A 16,389-nucleotide genomic window follows, 5' to 3' on the forward strand; every position below is an offset into this window, starting at 1 on the left:
TTCCTTGATTTAGATCTGATCTCTATAACTGACTCCTAAAATCTATCTTTGTTGAGCCACATTTAGTGTTTTTCAATTTCGGCAGATGACTATTCACTGCACTTTATTGATCGAGCCCCGCCACTGGTAGAAATGTGTAACCTCTCTTGAATACGCTCTTAGAATTAGATGACTGTAGTTTGCTTTAGATTTTATATCGAAAATGGAAGTTTTATCGTCAAAATCATCTGTTGGGGGTTTTAAACTAAAAAATCTCAGGACTTAGTTTTTTGTTGTTTTTTTATTCAAAACCCCATTTAGCTACAATCATAGAATTTGGTAACTGTAAATTGCTTTAGAATAATATTGAAGATAAAGGTTTTCCCACCTCAAAACGCTCTGTAAGGGGATTTTAAACTCAAAACCATCTGGAGGAGAGGAGTTTAAACTCAAAACCCCCCATTGGCTTGGCTACGCTCAAATAATTTTAGTGTGTAATTTGCTTTTTTTATATTGAAGAGGTATTTATAGCATCAAACCCTTCTAAAGCGGGATTTAAACTCAAAACCCCTTTTGGCAACGCTCGTAGCATTTTGAGTGCGTAATTTGCTTTTTTTTACATTTAAGATGTATTTTTTAGCTTCTATCCCCGCTGGCGGGGGGTTTAAACTCAAAACCCCTTTTCTACGCTCATAGATTTTATAGTGTGTAATTTGCTTTTTTTTTCTTTTTTTTTTTTTTTGCATTTTTTTTTTGGGTTTTGTTTTATAGAAAAGGGGGATTTAACTGCAAAAAACCCTGTTAGGGGGCAGGTGATGGTTTAGTATTAAAATGTCACCTAAATAAACAAAATCAAAGCAAAAAATCAGTCACTAAAGCCCGTCTCCCCCACCCACGTGGGGGGGGGGGTTCTTTAGGGGGGGTGTTTGAACTCCAACCCCCCCCCCCCTCCCCCTGGCTACGCCCATGATTTGTTTATCTTTTCTAAGAACTTGCCTTACAATGATGACCTTAGTTGCATAACAAGATTTCAGAGAAACGTTAGATCCAGATTTTATTTGTCCATAAAATGAGACATCTCTTGACCAGAGTTCAGTTCTGTCAAAATGAAGAGATTGCTATTACCTCTTTTGCTCCTAACATCTTTATTGCAAGGTTCTTTTACAGGTTAGTTCTCTTTTATTGATTTATCAAAAGTAGTTAGCCTATATTGAAAATGCAAATCCATGTGAAGATTGAGATTTGAAGGTTCTGTAGTTAAAGAGAGGGGTCCTTACACAGTTTCTAGACGGTCACAGAATGACAATATATAGAAATTCCCATTATTTAAGTGGCTATGTACACAGCTCGATCCAATCGTGATAATGACTGATACCAATCTGGGACATTAAGTCTAGTGATGAAGGACTTCCGGTCCATTCCAGTTTGTATGAAGAAATCTTTCCAAAAGTTCATGGGATCCTGGAGAACTGTGCTCCGATTCCATAATTTTTTTAATTATTTTTTTTTTATTATTAAACAATCCAAAAAAACTTGCAAATGTCAAATTATATGAACAAATTATCTGAACAAATTATCTAAACAAATTATCTAAACAAATTATCGGAACAAATTATCGGAACAAATTATCGCAACAAATTATTTCGTTTGATTCAAACGCTTTTTTTTTTCTCAAAAAAATAATATAAAAATAACTTCCATATTATTTAAGCATGGTTTGTTTTTTGTTTTCAGAGCTTATTATTCAAGTAAATCCTGGGACAATATCTCCAGGGCTAACCCCAAAACTTACAGTCACATGTTCTATAAGTAATGAGAGCGTTGCCGAACTCAATGCCATCCAATCGCTCTCTATGTCTCGTTATAATGAAACAAGTAAAACTTTTGACGTCCTATATACAATAGACAAAGAAACACTGAGTCTCAAACAGATTGTAGAGCTTAAAGGTGTACAGATTAGTTTTGGAAATCTGTTCATATTGCTGACTATTCCCAGTCCAAGTCAGTATGATTGTCAAACGTACAGCTGCATTGCTAATGGATATAATAAATATGGTAATAATGATTCAATTTCAACAAAGGTGAAGGTAGAAAGCAGAACGAATATAACAGAATATATCAAAGAAATCAATCGTTTGAAGAAATTGGAAGCCAACTCAATAATGGAAGACAATGTACCTTTGAAAAACATTGAAAAGCTTATTTTAGCGAATATGAACATACAAATGTGTTCATTAACAACCAACAAGACATCGGAAGATCTAATTGAAAGTAAGCGTCCTTAATTGTGATATTACGATTTATATTGCTCTTGTATTGTGTGACATGTAAGAGGAAGGAATATCTTAAAGAAAGTTTCAAAATGTGAAAGAACACATTAATTACTAGCATTGCACAGAGGCTACGCTTGTTGATTTTGTCACAGGCTTTACATTTTTAATTGACCGGAACATTCCCATTTTCATTTTTTTTTTAAATTGCAAAACATTTTCCACATTTTAAAGATTCCCCTAACATACGTTTTAGCCCATTGATTATTTTATTTAAGAAAAAAAAGTAAATTGTGTACATATCTGTTTAAAATGATCCCCTAATCAACTAGAACTGATGCTGGCAAGACATAAAATCCTTCTATGCCACAATAATTGTCTTTTATCGACGGTCAAGGATGCGCAAGAAATGTATAAAGGCACTTTTGTAAAAAAAAAAAAAAAAGAACACAACAAAATCGAAGTTGCTTTTCCTTTATATTAGTTTAATGATTATTAGGTGTTGTTGTTGAAAACTCAAAACTTTAAACTCACAAATACAAATTAAATAATAAATAAATAGATAAATTATACATTAGTTGAGTTTTTAAAAAAAGAAACAAAATATCATTAATAATGTTCATTTTAGAGCGATTTTCTTTTCATTATTTATTTAAAGAATGTCGAAAATCAAATAATAATGATTTACCGTTTTTCCCAAATTTCGGCAATCTTATTATAAATCTGTCAAAACCGCGACTTAGCAAGCACCTAAGAGGTAAAAGGAACCTGTGTAAGAAATTGTATGCGAATCCGTTAGGCAGTGAATGATTTCTTTTGATACCTGTGTAAGTGATAAAAGGATATATATATATAAGAAAACACCGTAATGCTCATCAGGGTTTTACGTTCATAATTAATATAATTATTCACATTAATATAATCTCTCTATCTAGAAGCAACTCTACATTTTCGTGTCAATTCTAAAACAATCAAAGAATTGCTCCAGCCGATGATTATGAAATGTACTTTTCAGGTGAGTCGGGTTATTTTGAAAGTAATTTCTCTGAGAACTAGATATAGTAACTAGATATAGTACATTAGCAGCTGGGAAAAAAGGTGGCACTGGTAGATCCACATGGAGAGCAAGTATAAAGGAAGGGTCTCGGATGGCAGATGCCAAACACAACAGTAGTAGAAAGAATGATGAAAATGCAACGGCGCCTTGTGATTACAGATGCCCATCCGGTGACCGCAGCTGTGTATCAAGGATTGGCCTCTTTAGTCATACAAGTTGAATGTCTTTGTAGATGTAAAATACCAGTGAGATGTAGTATGTTGCAAACAATACTGAAAAGTTGTGAGAAATACATCTCATATAAATTTAAGTTTTAAAAAAATGTTCAAGGCAATCAATATCCTTTTGCAATTATCCTGTTTTTATTGGCAATTATTATTGTTGTTCATGTACTATTTGCAGGTTTCCAAGAATGACGCAAGTCAAAACTTCACAGTTCACTATATGTACATTCGTCATGGTAATAAGGATACGACAATTCGGACAATATTTAGAATTATAGATACACTTAAGTTTGAACATCTCTTGTTGACGTTTATTAAATTGTGTTGTTTTCATTTTCATTTATTGATTTACGTAAACAAATTTTTTTTTGGTTTGGTTTTAAGTTTATTATGCTATTCAAAATGTGCGCTAAATGGATGTCAGCTCGTAAACTGCAAGCTCTTTTGTATATCCGGTGTAAAGAAGAATAATAATAAGGCTTTTCTTCTGGTTCGAAGATTAATAAGGAGTACAACTTTTCACGTTTAATGATTCTGATATAGACCCTCCCCCCTCCCCCCACCACCAGAGGTATATTACGACAAAAAAAAAAGTTTGGGTATCACTGGTACAACAATCAACAAATATAGCATAGTACATTATCAGAATGAAAGAAAAACAAAATTGATTATTGTCAATGAACGTTGAATGGTGTAATACTGAGTTCTTGCTTCCTGAAGTAGTCTAGACACGTGACAAGACAAATAGTATAAACTGACTGAAGCTCGTTTCAGCAGACAAACATGAAGTTTATTTTACTACAATAATAATACACTGCACTCCTTGTTAGTGCTACAAGTCAAGAAATAATAAACAATCCTATCCGCATAGCAGCGATATCAAATGTAACAATCACGTCCGCATCTCAGCGGGTAACAATAAGAACAATTACTACTAGTGACACTGGAGCTTCAACTATAGATATCCATTGAAATACGAATAATACCTTAATATTCAATAAGCACATAATGAAATCAACTCTCAAGTATAATTAATCAACAATCATTAGTCCATCGACTTTCATGCTATATACATATATACACCAGTCCAGGAAGCAACGTCCAACCTTCCTGGACCGGGAGCAAGACCTTACTGACTTGACTTGACTGAACTCAAAGTCAACTTTATTCATTCTACTTCCTGTTTTCTACATCAGGAATTCCACGTGTCTTTTAAACTCTTAACATGACGTGAACTTTAGATCATGCAATGTCAACTAAGACTGTGACATTTAAAAATTAGAAAACACTTAATTTCTACTTTGTTATGTGCGATTTTATACCTAAAGTACATGCAGAGTAGTTTTTTCCCAAACTTTGTTCTGCTGAACCCTGATGATCCCCGAGGCCTGAAAAGGTGTTCAACTTAGGAAATTAATCGCTGTAAAAAAATAAGCAAAGTATTCAGTTAAATACTCGGAAAGTATTCCGTTAAGGAAAAAGTTTGGAAAAAACTTATTTAGAGAAATGTATAGATCTGTAATCAAGTGATAATTATCATTACTATTGTAGCTTTAAGAGCTTTGATAAGTTCACTGGTTTGAATCATTTTGTAGGATAGATGATGAGGGATAATTAATTGAGGATATTGTTTCAATATCGTGATAGATAACATTTAAAGAAGAAAGTACCGGTTGTTAAATTAAAGTCAACTTCCTACTCGACGTGTGACTTTTATGTTAACTCTTTCTCTCCGTAATTATTTACCACTTTCTGTTGGAATCAACGTTGGTATCGTCAGTTAGGAGAGAAAGAGTTAATAAGGTCATGCTCTAAGTAGGGTATGATAGTCCTTCTGGTGGCGCCCTATTCCAGATCACGGAAACTCACGTGAAGCGATTGTTTTAAAAGGCATTAGGTTTTTTTTTTTATTTATTAAGTTTTTGTTGGTCATATTTATCTTGGGGGCGCGGTGGCTGTGTGGAAACACAAACTCAAAATCGTCCCCCGAAGTGGTCCAGTCAGGCATTTAAACAGGCAGGTTTCGGACAGACGGACGGACGGACAGACAGACCACACAAAACTAATAGCGTCTATTCCCCTTTCTGGAGCCGCTAAAAATAATATTTTTATTAACCTTTTCTTCAGAGACCAACGGAGTTCTGGCCACCATTTCAAGAGATCAACAGGTTGGAATCAGTCAGGACACAAGTTTGAGTCAAGTTCAAGGCCAACTCTCTGACCAAGATTTCAATATCTCTTATCTTCAGGTGATATGGATAAAGCCAAGTCCTTCACAGTCTGGCAAATACGTGTGTGGAGCCAACATCGTCAACCAGGAGGGCCAACTGGAAAAGTTGAAGGCTTCACTAGAAATAACAATTGAGAAAACAAGTTTAGATGATTTGGTTCCTATTGTGATCGATTTACTAACAGAAAGAACTAAGGTCAGACATATACTGGAGGCTAGCAAGAAGGAAATAATCGAAATAAAGCAACAAGTTCGTTCAGGTATGTTCTCCCTTCGGATAAAACAAGACAGTAGAACAAAAACAATTTGATCCATATCACTTTTGCTTATTAGGGAGTCAGGTCACTTGATCCCTGGTCACTTCATCTCCGATTAATTTTTTTTCTTGGTGAAGTAACTCACTGTGAAATTATGATAGGACTTTCAGGACTTATTTTATCTAATATATTAATATGTTTATTTAGAATCTTCTTCTTCTTCGTTCTCATTGTTATGTTGGAGTGTTCAGATGACTAGACCATGAAATGAGATGAACTGCGCCTTGGTTTCCAAATCAGGGAGCTCTCCATATAGTTTTCTTTCTATTGGGGTGTTTTGGGGCCAGTGTCTTATACGGGTCTCTTGGTAAACAGAGCAGTTTTGGAGGACGTGGTCAGCATTCTCTGGTGATACTCCACATGGGCAGATTTCACTGGTTTCAATTTTGAGCTTCCGGTACATGTGTTGTCGCATTCTGGTGTGTCCGGTCCTGAGTCGAAAGATTAGACGTTGGTCTTGTCGGGATAGCTTATAGTAAGCGTCATCTTTCTTGTGATTTGGATGAGAGCTCGTCCATTTCTCATTTTTTTTTTTTTACAATTATTTTTTTTCAATTCTTCTGGATATAGTGCAGAGTTTATTTGTGAGTTAGTTCTTCCACTCTTGGCGAGTGTGTCAGCCTTCTGATGATTGATAATATTGTTGTAACTCAGCTCCCGCGCCACACTGATAGTGCGCATGAGAGCACCATTCAACACAAGTAGTATAAGACATGTTGATACTAGAAAGAAGGACTGTTGTAGATCCGGCTGGAGTGATCTGCAAGCTATTGAGGTCGGAGATGTCTTGGCTCAAGGGCCGTCCTTTGTGCCATGTGTGAACTGTATTGAGGACCTGGATAAATAGCTGAAGTCCATGCCAGTTTTTTCATACTAGCTGTAATACATCGTCTGTTATTACGTCCTTGCTTTCGTTGCGTGCATGCCTTAGAGGCTTAGATTTACAACAATATTTTTGACAGTTATTATAATGTTTATTTGTCCCCTCTTTTCTCTCCCTTTCCTATTTAGAAAATCTTATATTATGTGTAAAGTAAAGTAAAGTTCCCCTTTACGATCTTGCGCTCTATAAGGCAGATGATGTTTTTGTTAACGAGCAAGGTGTCACGTGGCCAGCACATCGACCAACCACCTTTACTCTACCTTTACCATGTCAGGTACCAATTAGAGTTGGGTGTATTTAGGTCGCTTTGAAAATCCCGAAATTCAAAATACCAGTCTTCACCGAGATTCGAAACTAGGACCCCAAGTTCGGAAGCCAAGCGCTTAACCACTCAGCCACCGCGCTTCTAATAATATACGTAAATAAGTAGAAATATTTTTATTTGGTGTAACTATTTGTATTAGGGTGCATCCGTTGCCTTCCGAGAAAAAAATATATAATATAATATAATATATATATATTTGATGTAGGGATGTCAATATTATCCTGCGCATATTGCGTGATCAAAGGTTAAGGTGTGGTGGAAGTAGGGAAAATCTACTGAGAGACAGAATAACGATTAGAATATTTATAAACATGTTGCTGATAAGTAAACGTCTGTCGTCCATCTTGCACTTTATCTTGTTTTGTCAATAGTTTTTTGATGAATATAGGCGCGTCATTTTTTTTTTGGTTGATATACATTTTTATTTCTTCTAAAAAATGCTGACTTTAACCCTCCCCTGAAGACGATTCATATTTCGTATATACGCTTCGTTTCAATCCCAGTTATAACATTAAAGTAATACATTGTGGCACTGAAGAACACACAATGAAGAAATATGAAAAGCAAAATGTAAAAATCCCTTTAACAAAAATGTTACGATTATATTGCTTAATAATGTAGACGTTAGTTCCCTTATTCAATTTGAAACAAAATAATAAATTACCAATAGCTCTGTGAAAAAATTAATTTAAAAAATATTTTTCTTTAAGTTTGTTTTTTTGTTAGGTACAATAATAAATAAGTGTTTAAGGTTTCAACTGTATCCGAGGGTGGGAATAGGAAAAGTAATTATTCTAATCCCTAATTGTAAAGCCATATCTGTGAATACTGACTGACTAATTTCCCTTGGCGGGAGCAGACAGTACTTTAAATAACCAGTAATTCATTCACTAATTGGTTACTTTTTTTTTTATTCATGTCTTGTTTATGCCAATGAATAATTGTGCAAAGTTTAAAACTTGTTCCTAGAGTTGGGTGTAGAAGAATTAAAGTGTAAAACATTTTTTGCAAGAAAGAATGAGTTGATACAATCTTTGTACAGGCTATATAAAAAAACAACATTTTATTAAAATGCCTCACATTACAATTTGTTTTAACAAGTGAAAATGGTCGACAAAAAAAAAAAAAACGAGAAAACGATGCGGAGAGACCATAGACCAGCGGTTCTCAACCTTTTATGCTCGGCGACCCCTTTATTACAATCCCCCACTCTGCGGCGACCCCCTCACCCCGATACACAGATACAGCACTAGAAGAGTAGACAATAACAACCCATAGTTTCGATGGTCTTAGACGACCCCTGGCAAATCGTCAATCGACCCCCACAGGTTGAGAACTCCTGCCATAGACACAAATAATACCAAGAAACAAGGAAGAATACGAGAGTTCTGAAAACAGAAAGAACAAAAAATTTTAAGATATACATAAATAATATTTCGCAAGTACTATTCAGGAAGGAATAAACTATTTGATTTTATTTCACAGTGCCAAAGGTGCACGATATGACGGTAAACCTTATAAAAATATACAAACTCGTTTTTACCCATCAGAATAGTTATGAACATGTTTACTCGATGCAAAACAGGAAATATGAGATGTATAACGTCTATGTAGTTGTTGATACCCCACCCTATAAATACACACAATACACTAGACATCTTTTGCAAATGGTAAGATACTATTATACATTTTAATAAATGGCGAAACAACTACAAATATACTGTTGTAAACTGCAAGGTAGGCACTGAACGTACAGATAGGAAGCAATAATAAATGATGTATTTATCATATAAATAGTTGGACTTCCGCTATATAGTCACTGGGAGTAACGTCTTAAGTCCTAATTAATACCAGAACGCAGAACAGACCACCGACACACTTTCCAGTGTCGCTCCAGGTCTCCCAAACAGTTCCCTAGTGTAACACAAGACAGCACTCAGCACCAGACTGTTCAGACTCCCATGACTTCAGCCGGATCTACAACAGTTCTTCTTCCTGTATAAACCTGTCTTCTACTGCTTGTGTTGAATGGTGCTCTGATGCGCACCATCATTGTTGCTGAGGAGAGGAGTTACAACAATACATATAGCTAACATTTCAGTGTTTCTGGTGTTGCTCAGCTTTTCTTTTTTTTAATAATATGATATATATATTTATATAAAGTAAGAGAGAGAGAGAAATACGTTTCTTTTTTTTTTTTTTTTTTTGCTTCTTAGCACTGCACAATCACATTTTCAAAGCGCTTATTGTTTGTAGGACAAAACTATTTCATAATGGTGGAAATACTAGACTTGTGCTCTATGACTTAAAGACTATTTATAAACAAGTCTATCCATTATTTGTTTACACACGAAGAAATTGACTTCTAACAGGGACTATTGAGAAAGTCATTTAGACCACTTCAATAACATGACATGCTCCTGCCGATAAAGATAGTATTCGTTTACAAAAATACATGTAATATATATTATGACCATAAGCTTAAGAAGAATTTAAGACATTAATTATCATGCATGACTAGATTGACCTAGGAACACGCGTAGGACGTAATCATTTTTTTTTTTTTTGAAGTGACTTCTACATTTCATAAGATAAAAAATCCTTTTATCATGCAGACTGGAATTTTAATTTTGAGATATTTAGGGCGCCACTGAGTCTAGCCAGCTGTAATTGGTACCTAAAATAGAAAAGAAAAAAAGGGGTTGGTCGTTGTGTCGGCCACATGACTCCCTCGTTAATATACAAACATGTCTGTAGTGTACGTTTTATTGTTGTTGACACATTTGTTTATTTTCTACAGCGGTCATTGAAAACGTACGCTTAATAAATCACAACAGTTCTACTGCCTTTGTTCTCTACTCTAACATCGAGTTCAGTGGGTGTAAACCTAACCACACATCACAGATCAAGACTTTAGCTATGAACTGTCTGAGAAACGTCCACTGCGCTGCGCTGATGTGCGCTAAAGACCTGACCTGCACCCCTTGCGACAGGTCTGCTATCAGCGGACTTCGGTTTCCAGATCATGGAAGTGAGATGTACTTAAAGAGAAGCCTGGTACTATCACAAGTCGAGAAACGTTTACCCTCATTGGTTTTATCTGAAAGTATCGCTGTGCCGTCTGGTTTAAGGGCTGAGGACTTGGTAAGTATTTCAAGCCATGTCTCTGTTTACAAAAGTGATTGTAAAAATACAATTTTTGATTCCAACTTAAACATAAAAAAAAATAAAGTATATTTATATGTCTCCTTCTGTCTCGGAAGACGTAATTATTATTTATTACATTCTGACCCTTCATTCTTTCGGAAAACGTTTATTGTATCCTTGAATAGGTTCTACCTGGAGTTAGTGGAAAGACTATAGACAACCCGCTAGCCGGAGGAAGGGTAATCTGGGGAAACGCTGTGAGCTCCACCCAGCGGGGTTCGAGGCTAAGCCTCATCGCCAAGGACTAGTTGCGGTATTTAAACCTAAAATGCATATTCTAGCGTATCTAAAGTGCGTTATCCTACTATTAATCCATTTTGGTCGAAAGGCAAATCTGCTATTCACTGCATTTATTAGTTGAGCTCAGCGACTGATAGAAATGTGTAGCCGCTATTGGCTACGCTCAAGGAATTCGGTGACTGTAGTTCGATCTCGATTTTATATTGAAAAGGGGAAAATTTGTTCGCTAAACCATTTGTTTGGGATTTTAAACTAAAAAACATTTGGAGGTTTTTAACCTCAAAACTATCTGTAAGAGGGTTTAAACTCAAAATCATTATAAAAGGTTTTTAAACTTAAAGCCCTCCGGAGGAAGGTTTATCAAAACCCTCCTTGGCTACGCTCCTATAATTTTTTTTTTGCTTTTTTAGCTTGAAACTCCGCTGGAGGAAGGTTATAAACTCAAACCCCTCATGAGGGGGTTTTAACGTAATGCCCTCAGGAGCGGGTGTTAACACAAAACCTCTCTTGGCTACGCTTATAGAATCAGGTGACTGTTGTATGCTTTGGTCTTATATATGTTGAAATTTTGGAGGGAAGTTTTAAACTCAAAATCCCCGTTGGTTAGGCACAAGAGTTTGGTGCATTTTTTTTGTTTTATAAAAGAGGGGGATTTTAAACTCAACCCCTCCCTTTTGCAGTGTTGGGACAAGTGATGACCTAACATTACAAAATCAAAGCAAAAAAATCAGTCACTAAATTCCACATCCCCCAGCGGAGGGATTTCATTTCTGGAAGGGTGGATCAACCCCAAACCTTCCTGGATACGCCCATGTTATACATGCATATATATAATTTTGGCTTTTTTAGCGCTACTTCCATGCTTATAAGCATGCTCAGAGCGCTTTGGTCCAATCTCATTTGTGGACTTTTGTGGAGGGGGTATCTAGGAGTTGGTTTTCCGTGCTGCCTTTAGGCGCTCAGTAAACACAACTCTGCCCGAGTCTGGTGTCGAACCTCGAGCCCCCTTCTAGGTAGCCAAGCCAAGCCAAGTTCAAGCTCACGTAGCCTCTCGACCACGCTATATATATTCGTCCATCGTGGTTCGATGATGACCACTTAGTTATCTAAGAGGGCTGAGGATTTCGCACTGAAGTGGAGTTTTGTGCCAGATCATGTGACTGGGATGTGAGGCCTGAATGTACGTTGCACTCTGGGGAGGGTTACCCCAGCGTGAGCTATTTTAATTAGCCTTACTTTCTTTCTCTGACGCTTTTCTTCTGCCAGCGATATTCTCTTGTCCTCTGCAATTTATGCCTCAGTTTTACCGCATCTTTTGAGAGCCAAGGTTGCAAAGTTGTAAATTTGAAAGAGATTTATGTTCTTTCAAAAATAGTATACTTATTTTTATATAAAAAAATTTGTTCATAAAGAAATGTGTGTGTATGAGCGTGTAGTAAAATGTTTGACATTGATGACATACCATAAAATCCAGGCATTATTAGAAATGGACTAAGAAAAGTAAGGACTAAGACATTTTTACGCTACCATTTACAAGACCTCAAGGGTATTCGTTTTTTCAGAAAAGTAAAAATTCATCTAATATATAATTGTCTTCAACAATCAACCATTTCTGACACCACCAATAAGTCATGAAAAGATAACTAGAGTTACCCCACATAACTTTAGCGGTAAAAAAAAAAGAAAAAGATGGAGAGGGGTGGGGGAGAGAACAAGCAATCTTATCTGTATTCACCCGTCGCTAAATAGCAGTGCCGTTCTAAAGCATTGTGGGGGCCCATGCGAAACGGATTGAGCTGGGACCAGTTTGGGTAGGGATACAGATAATAAGTGAAAATTAAGAGTTTGTATTAGAAAATAAATTCGTCTTTGCATTTATTCATTCTTTACAACGAGTCTTGCGTGTAGCGAAGTCATATATATATATCATAAAAATTATGTTTCCTGCATAGATCACACTCAGTAGCAAAAGTTACCAAATGTTTCAATCTATATTTGAGAATTGTTGACATCGAGTAATTCTTCATTAATTTGAGGCGCGAGAAGCTTCTTTCACTAGATTACACAATTAAGGGTATTGTATCGCGCGTAGAATTGGCCTTTTCAATTTGAATGACACCCCAAAATGACAATTTTGTCTATATTTCAGGAGATTTTTGTGAGTTTTCAATCAATTTTACTAATTTCTGGAGATTACAAAGACTTTTTTTGTTATATTTTTCACTTTCAAAAGACTTCCAGTAGCTCCTGGTAAATAAAAAGCCGCGGGGAATCTGTTATAAGTTATAAAATGTTTTGATTTAATACTTTACACCTAGGATTAGCGTGGGGCCTATGAAAGTGAGGGGCCCACTGCGGTCGCACAGGTTGCCGTGGCCTTAGGCCAGCCTTGCAATATTCCGACGTATGCTACGCCGAAGGTCGACTAGTTTACTATATTTGAATGAATCATAATAAAAGCGAAGAAGATCGGTGTCTTTGTTTTCGGACATTTTTTAGGGCACCAAAGTTATTTATAACATTTAGAAATAATTTTTTTGACAATGAGTCTACGATCTATATTTCTCTATAACTAAATGCTTTCTGGCTTCCTGGTCGTGTGGTATGCGCGCTGAACTGTCGATCGGATATGTCGATGGTCCCGGGTTCATACCCTGCCCGCTGCCATCCCCCGTCGTTCTGCGGGAGGTTTGGACGAAGGAAGTAAATTATCTTCAACAAACAAACATTTTACAAACATCCATTGTGTGTGAGTGGGTTTTTTTTCGCGCTCTCTCATAGATTAATCATATTTTTGAACCTGCATCGCATTTATAGATATTTCGTTAATTCATTAATTAAGATATTTTGTATAATATAACTGTGATACAAGATAAGTTATATTTAATTTTTACTAGATAGGATTGTAACGTTAAGTATATTTGAATGAATCTTTTCAGATTTACTTTAGAGTAACATTATTAAAGTATGACAATTTTTATATCGACCTTTATGAAGACAATTATAACATCAACTACCAGTTCAGAGCGAGATGTGATGATGATCAATGTACCGGTAAAGGCGATTGTTCGGAATCTGCTTGCAAATCTAAGTTTGTTACGATCAATTCCAAAACGTATGGACTTTGGTCACGCTCATTCGTTACTAGGGATTACCCGTTTGTTCTCAATGAGGAGTATGAAATGTACTTACTGATTCATCAAGACTCAGTGGATGTCTACATAAAAGATAAACTTTTCGCAAATTTAAAAACACCAAGAAAACCAGAGGATGTTCGCGTTATTCAATTTGGAGGCACCATAGTTCTTCATGAGCTTAGCCTCTGAGAACTCTCTTCTATGGGACTTTACACTTTACAATTGATTTGAAAGAAGCTATAACTACCAAGCTACATAAAGTTGCTATACTTTTTTTTTTCAAATGTCAAATAAGTACCTTCAAAATATATTATTATTATTAAGAAACCCAAAGCCTAGATATTCTTTTTCCAATACCTCTATTCAAGTCAGAACTTCATGGAACCTTAAGAATCCTGGATCCAGGAACACTTGGTGTATATAGCTGAGAAAAGAATAACTAGATCGTTAGTCACGCGGAACGCTTGTTTGAGTGTTTTATTTTTTGCAAATTGAAAAAAAAAATGTTAATTTGGCTGGAGAGTTATATCTAGGTAGAGAGCCGACATTGCGTAGTTAGACGTACTACCTTAATTATACTATAACTATAACTGAGTAAACTCTAAGTTGTTTCAATTTTTTGAAAGTTTATAAGCGTTGTTTATATTTTTTAAGAAATTCTAATAATGTTTACATTTATATTCTAGATATAGAAGAAGATCTAGACTAGATTTTAAAAGTTATGAATCAGAATTTTAGGTCTAGTGTTAGATTTAGATGTCCATATAATGATGATACCAACAAATGATCGCTAAAGTATACCTTGCAAGCTGGCCACATCGAAATATACGTAGCAACTGACTGTGTTACGGGTTCGATACCCAAATTGAACCAAACATTTTTTAATTATTTTTCTTTTATTATATTACTACCCATATATTTCCCACCGACCGCGGGTTTTAATGGACCTCATTCACCAATCGTAACAAAACAACATTTAGCCACGTTATAATATTGATAAAACAATAAAAAATTACGTATCACGTGACAGCCTTTATGTATTGCGTAATTTGTATAGAAGATATAGAGAACCACGTGGCAAAATATTGTTTGTTTACGATTGGTGAATGAGGTCCATTGGCGTATCACTGATATAGTCACAGATAACGAAATCCGAAATAAAGACTTGCAAGGAAAGGTTTAATATAGTTTTAGACTTACTTTTAAATTAGACTCATTTGTTTAAATTAGGTAAAATACATGTACTTTCACTAAACATTCTTGATCTATCAGTTTAAGAGTAAATTCCAATAGTATGTCAGTATATTTAATATCCCCCATATACATCCTCATCTTGCCTTATTGTATGTCAGTATATTTAATATCCCCCATATACATCCTCATCTTGCCTTATTGTATGTCAGTATATTTAATATCCCCCATATACAGCCTCATCTTGCCTTATTGTATGTCAGTATATTTAATATCCCCCATATACAGCCTCATCTCGCCTGCCAAATCTTAGTGTGATTTCACTCTGTATGTAAAGGTGTGCGCGACACTTGAATGTAACTATTAAATGCAGGTTAGACAGCTAAGTTCACATTTCACAGCTATAGCGAACAATTTCGTGTAAAAAAATTTTTGACGCACAAGTTTGAAGGTTTATTTTATAAAATAATGAAATGAATAGATTATATGGTGTATCTTGAAGTGTTCGCGAGATGTTTTGTCATGCGCATGCGTGACCTTTCGGTAGTGTCTAATGTAAGAAGCGCGAGAAATCATGAACGGCTATTGTACGTCAAAATGGATAATTAGGGAACGAATTTATGTTCAATGCTTTGAAACACAATTTAAAAGTTAATCTGATTAAATAATGAAATGAGTGACTATATTTTGTATATTCATATTTTCTAGGTTCATATGTTAAAGTAAACATCTATCTTTGCTATGGATAGATGATATCTTTCCCTAGATTTCCTGCTATTACTATTTGGGCCTTGTCTCATGTAAACATATGGTGGTAATAGGTAGCCGAAAATTTAAAAAGATATTTTTAAATACATTTAATAAACGTAAATATTGGGTAATAGTTTAGATGCCCAGATTCCTATACTGACCACCATGTTTTTTTTTAAGCATATTTATCTCCCTTATCTATATTCCACTTTCAAATTGTTCTTATGCTGTCAACTTATGAATTTTTTAGTGTATTTACTGAAATGAAGGTCTAAAAAAATGTTAATAATAAATTGATGAAGTTGTTTCTTCTTTTTTTCAATAACTTTTTTAAAGAGAGTTTTTTGTTCTTATGCTATCATTTTTAATGAATTTTAATATTAGTTCTAATACCTGCTAGAAAGAAAGACAAAACAGCAACAGGAAAATGTTGATAAGTAATTCAAGGGAGGTAGCCTACTATTAAACCTTAAAACAAAAATGACAATGACAATATATAGTAATGAGAAATAAAACTTAAAACTATATATTTTGAAAACTATTTATCTGCGAGGAAATCAAATTACATATTTGTAATCT

The 16,389-nt window shown here is 35.2% G+C and overlaps 1 protein-coding gene across 1 annotated transcript; it reads left to right on the forward strand.

The window, feature by feature from the left end:
* Window positions 1-1,006: 1,006 nt before the first annotated feature.
* LOC106063810 (uncharacterized) lies at window positions 1,007-16,154 on the forward strand. The gene is made up of 7 exons (XM_056009040.1): window positions 1,007-1,146; window positions 1,714-2,250; window positions 3,185-3,264; window positions 3,709-3,766; window positions 5,658-6,020; window positions 10,086-10,429; window positions 13,672-16,154. Exons 1-7 carry the CDS (start codon window positions 1,086-1,088, stop codon window positions 14,056-14,058), a joined length of 1,830 nt encoding a protein of 609 aa, XP_055865015.1. The 5' UTR covers window positions 1,007-1,085; the 3' UTR covers window positions 14,059-16,154.
* Window positions 16,155-16,389: the final 235 nt, after the last annotated feature.

The sequence above is a fragment of the Biomphalaria glabrata genome, chromosome 13, assembly GCF_947242115.1.
Source record: "Biomphalaria glabrata chromosome 13, xgBioGlab47.1, whole genome shotgun sequence".
In the NCBI taxonomy this organism is placed as follows: Eukaryota; Metazoa; Mollusca; class Gastropoda; family Planorbidae; genus Biomphalaria; species Biomphalaria glabrata.